The sequence below is a fragment of the Xiphophorus hellerii genome, chromosome 7 (assembly GCF_003331165.1).
Source record: "Xiphophorus hellerii strain 12219 chromosome 7, Xiphophorus_hellerii-4.1, whole genome shotgun sequence".
NCBI lineage: Eukaryota > Metazoa > Chordata > Actinopteri > Cyprinodontiformes > Poeciliidae > Xiphophorus > Xiphophorus hellerii.
Genome location: NC_045678.1, coordinates 1,921,108 through 1,937,777, shown reverse-complemented (window position 1 = coordinate 1,937,777; position 16,670 = coordinate 1,921,108). Strand labels below are relative to the sequence as shown.

At 38.7% G+C, this 16,670-nt stretch overlaps 1 protein-coding gene across 7 annotated transcripts; it reads right to left on the bottom strand.

The window, feature by feature from the left end:
* prkag3b (protein kinase, AMP-activated, gamma 3b non-catalytic subunit) lies at nucleotides 1–14,691 on the bottom strand. 7 transcript variants are annotated; one of them, XM_032568840.1, is made up of 15 exons: nucleotides 14,420–14,691; nucleotides 11,505–11,565; nucleotides 10,487–10,635; nucleotides 10,326–10,407; nucleotides 7,304–7,362; nucleotides 7,166–7,211; nucleotides 6,278–6,332; nucleotides 4,694–4,820; nucleotides 4,437–4,602; nucleotides 3,939–3,976; nucleotides 3,705–3,851; nucleotides 3,167–3,260; nucleotides 2,606–2,720; nucleotides 2,335–2,400; nucleotides 305–409 (listed from the first exon to the last, which is right to left on the bottom strand). In XM_032568840.1, the coding sequence occupies exons 1-14, from the start codon at nucleotides 14,435–14,437 to the stop codon at nucleotides 2,379–2,381; spliced, it is 1,179 nt and encodes a 392-aa protein (XP_032424731.1). In that variant the 5' UTR covers nucleotides 14,438–14,691; the 3' UTR covers nucleotides 305–409; nucleotides 2,335–2,378. The 7 variants fall into 7 exon arrangements, with proteins under 7 accessions (XP_032424728.1, XP_032424729.1, XP_032424730.1 ...); XM_032568841.1 differs by having other exon boundaries at nucleotides 2,606–2,649; XM_032568837.1 differs by lacking the exon at nucleotides 2,335–2,400 and having other exon boundaries at nucleotides 1–409; nucleotides 14,420–14,690.
* Nucleotides 14,692–16,670: the final 1,979 nt, after the last annotated feature.

Sequence of the window (16,670 nt, the reverse complement as noted above, 5' to 3'; positions counted from 1 at the left end):
CACAAGTTATACATTTATTTTATACAGTGATAAGACTGTAAGTACATTTCAGTAAGCATTATCACAATTCCAACATTCAATTTTTGAATAAGAAATAATTGTTTTCTGTCACAATGTCGTACCCACCATTTAGCTGCAAATGTGTCTCAATTCAAAGGCAGTTTAATTGTGTTTTCATGTCTTCAGTTTCATTTTTCCTGCTTTTCTTCTGTTCCCCATCAGGAGGTTTTATCTGAGAAAGGGACAACCTTCAACCTTGTGTCAAAGTCCAATTTGTCTGTCTTCCCTTACACATCCCTCCCGTTGGCTGTTGTTAAGCTCTATTCTTCACTATGTTATCGTCCTGTTTTACATCGTCAGCCGCCATCTTGTTTTCTTCAAACTTGACAGGTTGGTCACTTGTAAATATCTGAAAGTAGTTGCAGTGAGAAAACTAATGAGTAGCATACAATCTAGAAATCTTAAAGTTAACTCAGTCTGAATTCAGACTAATGTCTATTTAAGTTTATAAACTTCAATAAAGTTAAACTTCTGTTTGTCATGACAGAAGTTGGAGATATTGTGTACTGTAGCTGATTCAGACCCTTAGCCATTCAGACTTTATTGTCTACAAAGATTAGTACAGATTCGTTTTCAGATACAAACAATAAAAATGCAGCGTTCAGTTTCTGAGTTATAAGACCAAAGAAACATTTTCCTCTTGGTTTTAAATGTAATTTAACAACTGCAAACTGTCTTTTAGTGCTTTGTACTCCGAGTTCTCGGTGCAGCTGGTTGATGTCATCGGAGTAGAACTTGGATCCCTTCTGAAGCTCTGTTAGCGTCAGCGCTGGATGTCACTCTGATTTCTGGAGTCTCTCTCTCTCTACAGAGTCCCAGTGAAAATCACTGCTGGTATTGTTGAGACATAGTTCTATCCTGGCACTATCTAAATAAATAATTCATGTGTTCAATGGCCACTGTAGATCTACAAAAGCCTTGTGTTAGTAATTGAGAAGTGTCAAGAGCTTGTTCTCCTCAAAGTTTGAAAAATAAATTAAAGCTATTGCACAAATGAAATGTACATTGTCTAACACATCAGCAGAGTCTTCTTCAGTATTGAACATTGATTTCATACAGCTGTGCAAAAGGAAGCACCAGCCTTTTTACTTGCAATACTTTATTTTTGGAATTCCAATTTGCACAATTATATGGCCAATGGAAACACAGGTGGTATCTTAGTAAGGCCCCTTGATCACATGGCAAAGTAGACCTAAACTGTCAACCCTCCACCACCCTGCAACATAGTTGATGTGAGTTGATATGTAGTGCTAGGTTATGGCAGAATTCATACTTTAGTCCAGTGTGTCCTAAGTACATTCTTCTAGTTGTCCTGTCATTAATGCTTATGCAATTTTTGCAAACCTAAATTATGGGAAACAAAGCAGTTTTCAGTCTCTTTTATTGTTCTCTCAAGAGCAGAACAATAAAGGACTGACTGAGTCTTATAGAGTCTGATATGGTTTAAACTAGCCAAACTTTCTCTCAGTATTGTTCACTCCTTATAATTTTGTCAATTTTCTTAGATGTTTATCACTGAATACCAATTTTATGTTGAAAAGGGACTGGAAAAGTTTGGAAATTCATTTCAGTAACACTTTATTTGAAGGGGTTTGCATACAACTGACATGACACTGTTACACTAAAGTTCCATTAAAAGTGTCAACTTAAAATGTCATTATTTACCAAATGACACTCTGTGACAATAGTCATAAACATTAATAAAGACTCCTTCATATTCCTGACAAGTCATGTCAGTTTTATGCATACACCTTCAAATAAAGTCTTACCTTTATTTGATTGATGGGCAGCAACAACTACTTCTCAAAGACCAATGATCCATTTCTTTCTTGCTGTTGTGTGTGAGAACCAGGAGCTGGTCAGCAAACTGAAAAAAAGCCTTTACTTTTATAACACGACTCATACTGACTTGGGATTAGCTAACTGATGCCTTTGATTAGCTGCAAATGATAAGTTACCCGACTAAATTGTTTTGTCATTACTGTTGCTTGTGTATTTTATTCCCACAAAGTTTTTTTTTGCAATCTTGTTTTATTTTTCTGTTAAAATTAGATATGCAATGTGTTACTTTTAATGATTTGGTAAATTCGTCCTGGTTTTAACACCTGCCAAAGTGTCAACTGCTAATTTAAAAAGGTAGTATTTACTTCTTCACAATCTAAACTCAGTCACTGCATTCACCAGACCACAGGCTACATGCATGGCAAAATCCAGCCGCATTATTACAAGACCATTACTGAAGTTTCTCCTATTAATAACTGTAAAGCTTCTTACATCATTGGGGACACATTGTTACTATTTCCATCACTGATGTCATGTCATGGAAATGAAGAAGTACCCCTAGACTTGCCAGATAGGATGTGGAGGTGAGGCACAACAATGGATTAAAACCTCTTTGCTTAGAACAAGATGAAGGTATGCAAACCTACATGTCATAAAAACAGTTCTCTTGTTACTATTGATTTGGGGGACCTCAACAGGCAGTGCTAAGCTTCAGATTCAAGCTCAGACAACCAGCCACTGATAGCTTAGATGGGAATCTTACCTGGGAAATGCTGGCTGGAACTTTAGGAGAAGGAAGTGATGACACTGGCTCGAAAAAGGAGAGATGGACTTTGAAGGTAAGGGTGTCAACAGTTCATGTGAAACTGGAGAGGCTGCTAGGTGAGACATTTTGTACAAATGTAGTAAACATGTCTGGGCTGTTTGGGTAGATGTGGAAAAATTGGCAAACATAGAAGAATGGAAGATGTTAGATGGATGATTCCATCTGTCTAGCATGAAGGAAGAGAAGGATGCAGGCACATACATGTTGACATGGTTCCAAGTTAAGGTCCTCCCAATGAGGTGGAGTAAAATAATTTAGGAAAGAGTTTTGTTGGTTGGAAGGAAAACAAGAAGAAAGCTAAAAAGAGATTCCATAGGATAAGCCAGGGATTGATAAAGAAGATGGAAGTCCCTTGTTGTGTTCAAACAAAGATCAGTTGTGTCAGAAGGAGCAGGAGGCTTTTGAAATTGGAAGGCAGGAAGGTAAATAGGAAGAGAAAGGAGGGAAGGACAGGAGGATGATGGAAGGGTTGTTGTTAGGAGTACAGAGCATCAATACCTGCAGGAGTGAGAACCAGGGCTTGCAGAATATCAGACAGAGAGACAATCCCTCTCACCACATCTTCTCTGTCGACCAAAACTAGTCGATGAACCTGAAAGGAAAATATGAAACCATTTGGTTATAATCTTTTCAATCACAAATTAAGTGTGCAAGCTGGCTTTCTCCATTGTGGTCTTTCTAGTGGATTCATGACACCTTTCTTCAACCGCTCTTTTCAGGACACCAGATTATCTGGCTTCTACTTTACTCAACCCTAGCACCATCCTCCGTCACTTCAACTCTCTGCAGCCACTACATCCATAATCCTTCTCTAAGGGTCATCCGTTTTTCTTTTTCCCTGGCATGGTAAATTCTTTTTTGTGTTACACCCAGTGCCAGAATTTACCCTTAGTGGTCTTGGGGAGGGGATGTAACAGATGACACATCTGCTTCACATAAACCAGATTTCTTTAACATATTTACAACTTGATGGAAGAATGGTTTTATCAGTTTTATGTCATCTTGTGACAGAATATGTGACAGAGTTGGGAGTTACCTCAGCTTTAGCTATGCGGTCGATGATGGCCTCCAGTGTTTCGTGTGGATAACATTTAAGGACTCCTTCAACCCAGCAGGATCTTGACGTGAGGGCCTCTTTCATTGTCATGTTTAAATTGTTGTAATTTTTTTGAGCAGCAAGGTTCTTGAGGGGAGAAAAAAAATGTCACAAAGCTAAGTTTCCCTTTGTTTACTTAAAGAAAAAAGAGACTGAATTTTTAAATTCACTTACAATGACATCAAATCTGGAGTACAGTGCCAAAACTTTACCTGAAACAGGTGTAGAAAAACATAAATGAAAAAGTATTTGAAATTTTACTAACTGAAATATTTGAAATCATTAAACAAATATTAACATCAGAGAAAGATAACGTGATTAAGTCTTATTGTAAAGACAGTCAAACAAGGCATCATGATCTGGGAATCATGATGCTGTTGTGCAGCAAGTCTACATGACTTACTGTTAATTAAAATATGGATTTAGAATTCTAGCAGAAAATCCTTGAGCAGATTGTCCGCCCAACAGTGCATGAGCTCAAGCTCATTTGGACAATGTTCCTAAGAACATGAACAAGTTCACCTGTAAAGGTTTAATAACTTACACTGAACTGAGAGGTTGTGGCTTGCTGGTTAATGCTGGAAAACCCTCAAATGTGAAGTAGCACTGATGTGGATTCACCAGGATTGTGTTGTGCAGTTAAGCCCAAATCTTAGTATTGTTTTGGTATACCTTGCTCATTAACCACAGGCAGGGCTGACACTCTTCTTTCCACAAAAATAGCCAGAGCTTCATAGACAGAAGCAGATTCCTGGATTGTTGCAATCTCCCTAAAGGTACCAATCGGCACCTCATTGATCTGCTTTTGAAGAAACCTGGGTTTAGGAATCATGGATCCCTAGAAGAACAGACTCATTAATTTGATGAAGTATGGGCATTTCTAGAGCACAGAGTGCAATCTGGAATTACAAACATGAGTCTTTTCTTACAAAGATGTGAAGGAATTTGAGGATCCGCTTGTGAGTCAGGATGTGGAGGACATTTCCAGAAGCTGGGTCAATAACTGGGAGCCGGTGGATCTTATTCTTTAACAGTGAGTAGATGGCATCAAACAAACTGAAGAGACAAAAATAGTTTCTTTAGGCAAATACTGGCTCTGTCATGATGTGGCTTGGTTGAGGAGGTGATGGACGTGGTAGACCCAGGCTGATGTGCAATAATGATGGTTTTAATGACAAACACGAAGAGAACAGAAATCCAGGCAGCACTGGTGAAAAATGATGGGAACTCTGGTAGCGCTGAGAGGACACAGGACTAATGACAAAGACTATGACAGCAGTGACAAGGACCCGACGGGGAGCAGGTAACACAGACGATCAAGAGGAAGACGAGACTACACAGGAACTAAATTAACAGAAAAATACATGTCCTCACAGGCTCACTATTTGCTTAAGCTAGCGGCATGACCCCTTCTCTTCTGACCAATAAACTCGTTAGATTTTTTTTTTTACTACAACATTGTGAAATCTAAAGACTCTAAAGCAAGCTATTTGGGTTCTATTAGACTTTTCTCAACGCCTCATGTTTTGCCATTCTTGATTGGGTCAGTCAGACCAACGCATTCCTGTGTTTGGTGTTTCTAAGTCCAGACAATGTTACTGCCTGTATACATCTCATGGACTGTAAAGCTACCATTGGTGTGGGATCTGTCTGTGTCAGCTCCTTTCTAGCTAACTCTTGATTTTAAGAGCAAACTTCAAAAAGCCTGAAAACAAAATTCTGTCAAATACAGTGTAAGAAAAAAAAGCCAGGCATTTGTCCATTCATTCAGCTTTTTGTTGTTTTTGTTTGTTTTTTTACAGATGGTTTTATTAACAAACAAACAAAACACTAGAATAAAATTCAGCCTTTGAGGCGTTAACAAGAAATAATATTGTATGGTTCATTTCCAATATTTACCATAAAGTAGTGGCTGAACGCTAGCTCAGTTGTTAGATTCAGAAAAATCAGTGTAAGACTTTCATTGCACTTTGGAAATCTTTAACAAATTTAAAAATGGCTACTGAATAATTTGAGTATAGAGCAGGGCTACACAGTGGAGCAGTAAGTAGCATTGTTGCCTTGCAGCAAGTCATTTTTAATAAATTCAAATATCCATTGCAGTGAGGCGTTATGCAAGTGTTAAACACACTTTTCATTAAGACCAGATTTCTGTATTAAACATATTTATGATTAATATTCTAATCGCAAATGTGATGCAAGCAGAAAATCCTCATAAGTAACAGAAACATCAGTCTTTGTGTAATTGGAGGATACAGTTTACAGTTTGTTCTCAGTTAAACGAGACACATACAGCTGTATCTCTGTAGACTAATAAAACTACTGTATTTAATGTAAAACATTCATTTATTAAAGACAATGTTATCACAGTGAAGTGAAGTTTTAAAACTTGTTTTTCTTTTACATTCGGTTCTTTGTAAAATCTGGGAAAATAGAATTTAAATAGTTGTGCAATGTAGAAATAAATACAAATAAAGTAAGGCAGGAAATTTAAAGAACAAGTGTTCCTTTACCTGGACTCAGGTTTGATGCTGATGAGTCTGTTGACTGAATACTGCAGATAGATTTCTGTACCAAAAAAACACAAAGAGAAGCAAATTTTAAACAAAAAATCATCAGAATTTTGTGAGATTGTTCTTTTCAATCAATTTCACTTATTTTCTTTAGCTTCATAAACACAATGCAATCAATGTATAAGCTGACATGTAAGCACACATTGCATCGATTATCGGATGATAGCAGAATAGACTGGAATGGCCTGAATTCATCGTCATAGATCATTAATCAGTAATTATTTTTTAACAAAGTTATTATAAAATAACTCAATAAATCCTCTGATCATTTATCTGTACTACACCTGCACCTACAGCCTCACCCTCATTCCAGCCAATAACAGACAGTTAACAAAGAATCAAAGCTAGCCAGAAAAGGTTATGTGAGTGGGCTCTACATGTATGAGAAAAGACTTGACAAGGATTCAGTATTCACTCATTCATAAGTTCCAGCTGTGATCCTGTCAGTGCTTGATGCAGTGCAGCTGGTTCTTAAAAGTATCAGATTTTTGTGGGACTCTGCAGTGTAAAGCTAAGCTTCTCTACACAGCTGCCTGTTAACGTCACTGTGCAGCTGTTACTGAAGAGACACACTCAACTGACTTGCTTGATGAAAGTAATCATTTCTGTTGAAACACAAAATTAATTAGTTACAGTCTATTTAAAGTTACATTTGGTCATAGGCTACTATAAATAGTTTGCATCTAATAGCAATGTTTTTCCTCAGCTTTAGTATGAATATAAAGAAAAAACCATCAATAAGAGATATCTAAATGTTTCATAGAAGATCCATGAATGGATTTAGAAATTGAGCAGAAGTTATAAACTAGCAGGGTATTCTTTTCAGACCTCTCCATGTCTCTATTTTGTGTTCTTCCAGTTCGTAGATCTGAACCTGCAGACAGAACAGGCATCCATTAGTCCTGCCACAGGGAAACTTCAGTCAGATTAAAGATTACTCAATGGGAATTTAATTCTGAAGCTCACCAAGGGAGACTTGTAGTAACGATGAAGGATGTTAATAAAGTCCGTAATGGTTAGCATACCTGCACAGACAAACAGAATTTCTATAGTTACCAAACAATAAATTACATGTCGGAAAAGTTTGGACATTTGTATGATGAGGAAAAAATCACAGGGTGTATAAGTGGTACCTTTGCTTGTATTTAACTATTCAGTTACTGAGAACTTTTGCATGAGAATTTATTTTGATACTGGCTGATACTGCCATGATCAGCCATATTTCCTCTAAGGTCAGAGGTTAAGGGTAGAAAAGATACATTAAATCTACTAAGGTGTGGTGCTCCCTTTCAGTCCTGTGTTGCTGGAACTTTTAACCTACTTTGGCAGTTAAAAGTATTAAAAGCATTAGAGCATAACAACCACAACAAAGTCTTTGAAGCTCACACATTGACATAGAACCGTAGAACTGAAACACTGCTGCAAACAATGATCTTTTGTCAGAAGAAGAAACAGCTAACAGACAGATGCAGCAGTATTGTATGATCCAGAATTAGAATTCTGGATCTGGAGTTGGTGAGATTAGTAAAGTGACTCCAGAGGTCAGATAAATATGTAACTCCAATAGATGTTCTGTTGGATGGCCCTGTTGTAGCTGAGAGAAGGAAATCTCCATTTGTGATCAGAGGAGTTATCTGATCACTCCTTTTTTATCCAATCACCATCGCCTACCACTAACTGCTATGAATCTATTCAATGGGACAATTTAGTAAAGTTGCTTTAAATGTACTATTGTAAGTGAGATCAAAACATTGAGAGCTGAAGCCACCGTCAGTGTCTGGAACTTTAAGACCACTGAGCCTGAGAAATATGAAGCAAACAGTGAAATAATCTAAATGCAGTAGCACAACCTGAACTAAAAGTTTTTTCCATCTCTTAGATTACAAAGCTTCCTCTTGACTTCACACCCAGATTTTTTCTGTTTAATTTTTTGACCTTTCAATGATGTTAGTGTGTAAAAAAAAGATGTTAGTGTTAATGGTGAGTATGAACCCAAGTGTCTCCTTAACCTGTTACTGCCTGGAAGCTTAGCATGCATTTTTGAAGCTGCTGGCATTTTAATTACAATAGCCATGATGAGGATGAGAGCATGTCCTCCTGTTTGTAATACAACACTGCTAACTGCTGACCTACTTCCCTTACAAACATCTGAAACCAGTGAGCCTAAAAGGCTCATCTGTTTCACTGGAGGCTCACTGGACAAAGGAGCCTAAATTCTTTTCACAGTAATGATTATACAAACTAAGAATTAGCATAAATTATTAACTTTTTACTGCTATTATTCTTAAATCAACTTTCCATAACAAACAGAAAGAAGCCAAGAGACTTTATTTTTGTATCATCAACTTTGTTCCACTAATATTTGGGTGTTTGTTCTTGTCCGCCTTCCATAAAGCACTGTTCATGGAATCTGGACAAATTTCAGTGCAAAAAGGGGCAAAGTACCAGTGGGAAGCCAAACACCTTGTGATATCTGATCTCAGGCAGAACTGCATCAGCAACTATCATTCAAGATTCAGTAGAACCACATGGACAAGAGAATCACTATGGAAAATCTTTCTTAGCATTGCTATGCATTATATTCACCAAAACCACTAGAAAATTACAATGGAAAAAACTGAAAGCATTGATTCTTATGAATCATCACACAGTGAAACATATGTTGACAGAGAATATAGGTCAGGTGGTCCAGAACAAAATCATAATGTAAATCCAAACTCCAGGCTCTGGGATCAGCTCCCTGGCAAAGTTCAGCATTAACATGGAAAACTGCAGCAGAGATCAAGGAACAAAATACTGTCCACTTCCTTCAATGATGAGTCTTTTTCAGGGCATATCCATTCTATTTTTAGCACGATAATAAAAACAATTACTTTGTGCACATTTTTAAAGCAGCTGTTCCCAACTGTATGTGATAAAGATCATCTCAGAAGTCAAATAATGATAATAGTTAAATATACTGTATTGTAAGCGACACAAGGAATATAAAAAACCCTAGTTAGGAATAAAAAAAAGTAACAGAGTTTATATTGTTATGGTTTGTTACGTCATTGGTTAAGACAGTAGCATGCATACTCAACCAATAATTGGGCTAATGTTTCCCTTCCATGGTTAGTTTGTGGGTCAAACACTGAAATGTCAAAGACTTTTCTGAAGTGGGTAAGGTTAGAGGCTCTCTGGTCTGGCCCAGTCCCTCTCTTTGCTGAATCATGAACTCTGACCTTTACTTAGGCAAGTGAGACTCTTGATGCTTCAGTAAGTGTTTTGGGGTCTGTTGGATGAATCACTGATGTTTTGGAGTCATTTGAGTTGGCCGATCACAACTGATAGGCCCCAACAGAGCAGAATAGCGCAGTGGGTTAAAGTCACTCCACTTATTAAATGTCACCTCAAGGCGGGTAAAGGTTGATACAGGATTGTGGAACAAGTGGGGAAGTAGGAAAAGGTAAAGACAGCAGCAAATGGTTCCGGCCACTTCTTCACACAGAGTGGACACGTCCCATTATCCTCCACTGGATGTCTGATCACAGAAATTTGCTGATCGGCTGATTATGATGCAGTTTATAACATGCCGAAGATTTTGAGGCAACAACAATGACAGCAGCAATAACTAATATTGCTTGCAAAGCCATGCACTTCATAATGAACTCACATCATCTGTGACGTTTTATTCTGTAACTGATGTAATAACGTGGATGTCAACTGATCTACAGACTGGAGGACTTGAAGCTCGTGGATTTATTGGTTGATGGTTTCATCATTTTGAAGCTGCAGTGATACTTCAGCAGAACTGGACAGAGAAGCAGCAGCTGTGAACCTCTGATCTCAGTGGAAACAGAGAGGCAGCAATAATGGTTCAGAGTAGGAGTGGATCATAGCTTCATCGTAGCTGAACAGCTGCAAAGGTTTGCTGAAAAACCTAACGTGTCCACTCAGACTAAACCAGTTCAGGAATCATGAATAAATATTGAGATGTTCCTGTTCCCACCTACAAAACACTGCAGCTTGGTGTCCCACAGCGGTGCCGCCCGCACGCCGTTCGCCACCAGAGCAAAGAAAGCCTTCTTCACCTGAGTGAGACAAAAACTTGATTAATAAAATCCAAACCTATGAAAGCAATTTGAGCTTTTGCTGCTAAAAAATTTGCACCTGCAGCGTTGTATCAAAGATGACCAGTTTGGAGCTTCTGGGCATGGCATCATAGCAACTGTGACTCTTCATGAAATTCATGTAAATGTAGGTGTCAGGATCTGCTCCTGCAGGGGGCGCCATGGGGTATGTGGCATATGTACAGACACCTACGAAAAACACAAAGTGAGCTTGTAACAAAACTGAGAGCTTGTGTGAGGGTAATATATTCTTATGTTGGGTTTATAGAATGTAGATGCATGTCAAGCTGCAGTGTGGTTTTAATGATCCCCATTGCTCATGTTTTACAGAAATTCAAACTTCCTGAACAGCCTCAGAGGCATTCTGTCAGTGCAACATTAACTCTTTGTTACAAACAGTTTGGCTACAGAAGTGCTGCTGAGAGTGGAGCAGTTGTAGATAGAAATGATGCCCATAGACAATCATAATGCAGCAGAGATGTGACTGGAAGGAACCACCTCTTCCATCTGACCTTAAGTAATGTTTTGATGTTGGACTTCCGTGTAAGACACAGACTGTCCAGAACAAACACCATGTTCAAGCACAAGGTGATTTGTAAATGTACTTTGGTCCAGGCTGCCTTGGGCCAAAGGTCAATGATTGATTTTGTAATTTTATCATCAGACCTGCATCATTCTGTCCAGGACACTTGTGAAGAGAGGGGCAGAGTAGTCCACTGGTCACTCCCTGACTGGGTGATGGACTGTTCAGACATTTGATTAGGACACACAGAAACTGCACACTGACTCATGAGCGCTACACTTAGCCTCAGTGATGTCTGTTTGTCAGCAAGACACAATTAGCTAACCTTGTTCTTTTCATTTTGTGGATATTTTAGAACATTGCAATACATCAATTTGCTTTGTACCGGAGGGCAAATATTTTCAATCATATATGAATTATATATTTTTATGCACATTTGAGTCCTAAAAGTTGCTCTATTGAGTGAGATCAATCAAATTTAAAAGGCAAATCAACACCTTCTGGTTTTATTGTCTCTTTGAAAAGGATCAGATACCTCTGCTCCTCACCGAGAGAACATCTTCTTCCTCATACTCATCCATCTCAAACAAAGGGACCTGGAAGAGGGAACATATAGCATTTCCATAGGCTTCTAGGAAGACACACTGATATGGAGGAAAATACAGTAATTGTTTTGCTTCTCTTCGTTTGACCTTAGGAGTCACAGTTTCTATGTTCACCAAGAAAAATTCACCACAACCCTTAAAAAATAGATCATAGGTCACTAAAAATAATTTTGCTGCCACTCTCCTTGAAACTGGTGATAGTTTCTGTAATTAACTGATTTTCTTGTTATACGACTCGTGAATCGTATAACATTCGATTGTCATAATTCTAAACCAGTATGTTCTTACATAAGAAGACATTTTTAGCTCAAAATTCTTACTTCATAAGCAACTGAAATGCTGAATTACTGGAAGGTCAATGTTCTCTGTAACACAGCCTGGGAAATGAGCTGAAACATCCAGGGAAGTAAAATTACCCAAAATATAAAGTAAATCTTGAATTCTTCAACTTTTATCACAGTCATTCAGTGAATGGTTAAAAAAATAAACTGCCATGTTTTATTTGATAGAAGATAGATTGTGTTTTGAGTTCCAGTAAGAATCTCATTAGAAATGGGGCAAAGAGATCAGAACAACATGACATCTGTTATGTGACAGAAACAAACATGACTACATATAGATGCTGCTATCATTAGTCACACCATAGTGAAGTATGCATACCAATAAATGCTTTTTATCACCACAACAAGCTTATAAATCATCCCAATCCTGCTATAGAAGGAAAAAACACATGGCTTTCAAAATATATAAAATAATATAAGAATCTGAAAAGTGTGGCATGTGTTTATGTCCAGTGTCAGACAGCATTGCATAACAGCCGGAGGAAATCCACAGCTAAGGTGGGAGAACTATGTCCAACTAGTTGTGCTTTTCACAATTCAAAGCCTCAAATGAAAAGCATCAAGAAGAAAGTCTTTGTGGAGAGAAAGCTTTGGGATGTCAGGCTACTACAAACCCTGCAGGGTGGAAGGGGCTCTGACCAAACATGAAAATCTCTTTGTGTGGCAGAAAACTTCTGTTTAAATCTAAAACATTTCTGGATAACTTCACTGACTCCCAAGGTGCTTAGAGAGGGTACAAAAATCCCCTGTGGTATAAATTCCAGCAACACTGAAGTCCTAAGAAACAACTTTATATGTAGACCAAAGTATTTCGACTTGTGGCCTTCATCACAGCCATTTAAATAGACAGAATTATGTATTTTCCATTCACATCAAATTATTTTATAGTACAATCCAGTTACCTTCTGTTGTTAAAAAATGCTATATATATTAAATATGGCTTGAAAGAAATTTGACTTCACAATTTAACGCCTACCCCAAAAGGAATGCAAAAGACCAGTGTTGTATAGTAACGAAGTAAAAATACTTCACTACTTTACTTAAGTATATTTTGGAGTACTTCATACTTTCCTCGAGTATGAAAATTTTTGATGACTTTCACTTTTACTTCACTATATTTCCGAACTTAATTGCGTACTTTTACTCCGATACATTTTCAATGTGTGGTTTAGTTACTCGTTACAAAAAAGCGAGAGAGAGAAACAAAGTGTTTTGACCCCACCTACTGATTAGCAAGTAGGCTACCGAACAAAGTCCGTAGCCTGCTTGCCTGGGCTTGTTCATCACCTCCAGTAGGATACACCTGTTTCGCTTCTCCCATTGTTGGGGAAATCAGAAATCCGTACAGCGGGTGGGAGGGACGAACACAGAAGAGTGCTGCCCGCACTGACGCGGCTCAGGGATTACGTGACACGCAGCGCCGTGCCCTATAATGCACTGTAAGCTATGTAATGTGTTTGAGGCAGTTGACCAAAATCCCGGACAATTTTTAAATTCCCCCCGGACATCTTTTTAGGTCTGAAAAGTAGGACATGTCCGGGAAAAAGAGGACGTCTGGTCACCCTAGTTCAATGGGGGACAGAAGCCATAGCGATAGCAATTTAGACTAAATTTAACGAATATAGGAAAGGCATGCAAGTTCAAAACCACAAACCATTAACATGTGCTACTCTTTAAAACTGGAACAATTTATTAGCAGGTTTCATTTTGCCTGCACTTGGTTGGGTACATTATTTTAAGTTTATTTGACAAGTTTACCAAAATATAAGAAATGTCATTCACACTTGCCTTGTTTTACTTTTTACTTGTACTTTTCATTACATTACTTGAGTACATCCATTTTTACAGTAATTTCCATACTTAAGTACAAGACGTTTCAGATACTTTAAGACTTTTACTCAAGTAACATTTCAGTCAGTGACTTCGACTTTTACCAAAGTCGTATTTTGGAGAGGTACTTGTACTTTTACTTGACTCTGAGATTTCAGTACTTTATACAACACTGCAAAAGACCTTAGAGTGAAGGGGGGAGTCGCCTTCCAGAAAGACCCCAACCATTTCTAAAGAATTCCAATAGTTTTGAATTAGCAACCATGCATTACTCGGTGTTTTTCCTGTTACATACCATCCCACATTACATGTGGTTGTAATGTGATAAAATGAGTAAAGTTCCAAAAGGAAGAATATCCTTTGCAGTACAACACATCCTGAGTAACTGTCCGCTATAGGGCCATGGACCATGCACCAACATTAAAACCTTTTCATGTCTGCTGGTCATCAACTAGTCAGCTGGTTCCTACAGTTTGCCCTGAGTGTATTTATCTTCACATGTTGATCTTGAATTGACAAACTTTACTGATCATGCAGATAGAAGGTGAGGAAGGAGCATTTAGGACTGGACCTGCAATAGTAGCCGGCATGTTTTCCTTTACAGCTTCTCAGTTACAGAGCCGTGTCCAAACACAGATACAAACATACCCGGACAAATCACCAAGGAGACTCACCTCTGCAAAGGAATCCATGGCCAGCAAGACTGGGAGATCTGCCTCTGTGGAGACAAGGCGATCGGTGAAGGAGCATCAGATTGCACAGCAGGCTGCACAGAGAGGCCAGAGATGCCTGGCGGCCATGTTAGACCATGAAGTGATGAAGATAAAAGTGTAAAGAGAAGGTGAAGACGGCCAGGAGAAGGGAGAGGGAGAGTCTGGTAAGGATTTCCTGTCCTCTGGACAGCTGGGACCGAGTGCCTGGGAGAGACTGGGGTCTAAATCTGGACTGAGGGGTGGGAGACCTGTGGCATTTACAGAGGGAGAGGGAGGGGAAGTATGAGTGTGTAAGCAAGGGCTGACAGAGATTCTACACGCTCATTTAATTGCAAATCAGATGGGACATCTTCATCTGTCAGTGGGAATCGTTTGCTTGTTGTAAGTTAAACCATTGAAATGCATCTGAATGAACAGGATGTGGCTTTAAACAGAGAACAGGCTGGTGGATGGCTGGGTGGTCCTATGGTCGCATGAGGAACGCTGGTGGCACAGAGATCACACACACACGCACACACACACCCACACATACACACGTTTTGGGTTTGTTTGCCTAAATGGACAGAAGACCCTCATTGAGCTGGAGGTGTAATGTGCAGAATGTCTGCAGGTACACAGCCGCTCTAAACAGAGTTTATTAAACTGTCATGATGCAGACTGAGATGATACCAAAACTAAAGCTTAACTATAATAATGTGTTTTATAAATACAAATAGTTTTATTCAGCTATGATTTCTAAATGTAATATGAACATTTATGCATTATTAGGACCTGAGTTCTGAAGCAAACCAAACCTTAGCTTTATGAGCAATGAAATGTTTTGTACATCTAACGTATGAACATGGAGGTAATATTTACAGTGTGAAAAACTTCTTCCAGTTCAGTCTGACGTGTTGGAGAACCTGAGGAACAAACCCAGACGGATGTTCTGTTCTCGTCTTGTTGGGACTTTGAGTTGATCAGTTTACTGGCTTCTGTTCTGAGTGAACTGAGGAATATTCTGAGTGGGACTAAAAAACTATCAGTGATCTTTGAGCAGTTTGTCATCACTTATCCACGTGTCACTGTGGTGCACCATGCTGGAAAATTCAGAGCCTCACCAGACGATTCGTGTGTCAGTGGGACAACGTTTCAGTCCCGCTCAGTATTTGCTGCTGTAAACCCAGAGACCTTTTCATCTCTGGAGGGAGAACTCCACAGATGAATGGAGCCGCCTTCTTGTAATTCCTGCAGAATTTCTGTCTATCCTTGATGCTTTTCTCTGAGCGATGTTGTCATTGCTGTTGTCCAAAAGCCTTGTCCTCACACCCAATGCTGAGCAAGCCGTGCAGTGATGGGAATGTTTCTCTGCCACGTCTCAGGAGGAATGGTGGTGGATTTTCATGAGAGGAGATGGACTTTATCTGTACACTGTTTGAAGCTCTGAAGCTTGTTGAACTGCTGAGGCTTTTGGTTTGAACTGCTGCGCTCATCAGCTGCTGCAGCTTGAAAAGACTAAAGCTAATATGAACTGCAAACAGGATGTGAACCAAGAAAGTTACGGGCTCTTCAATCTAAACAAGCTGAGATGTGAGCAGTAAAATCCTGCACAGCTGCTTAGAACTACTGCAGAAAACATGTAGCACTCATTCAGCATGTCTGAGTTGGTGTTTAGTATGATTTACTTAAAAAAATGAATGCAATGTAACTGCTGAACTGAGTTCATTGTAAACCAATTACACCATAAAAGAAACAGAAACAGTTGCAGTGCAGCTTTAAGGCCCCTGCTGTGAGGCGTTCAGGTTACACTGAGCATTAACTATTTATAGCAGCACTGAGCTGCTGCAAGAGAACAACTCATTCTCTTCACAGATATCAGTTTATATTCAGCTTCAACTTTTTTTCTCATATTTAGAAGTTTATTTTGTAGAATATAGTCGGTCTCATTAATCAGAGGCCATTTATAGCAAATAGAAATTATGTTAGTAATCCTAAATGATCTAAAGCAGAAACATTTAGCCCAATTTATTATCGGACAGTGAGAAATAAAAAAGGTCATGTGTCTTTTTATACAGAGAAGGTAAACATCTGGTTTCGGTTAAATGATATACTGCCCTTTGCAACAGATTTGTGCTTTATTTATTTATTTTTTTACTAAAGCTATTTTAACTGCAACTATCTCCACTGTGCAGGAAAAAACTGACTATAAATTCCCAAGCTTACGGCCCAGCAC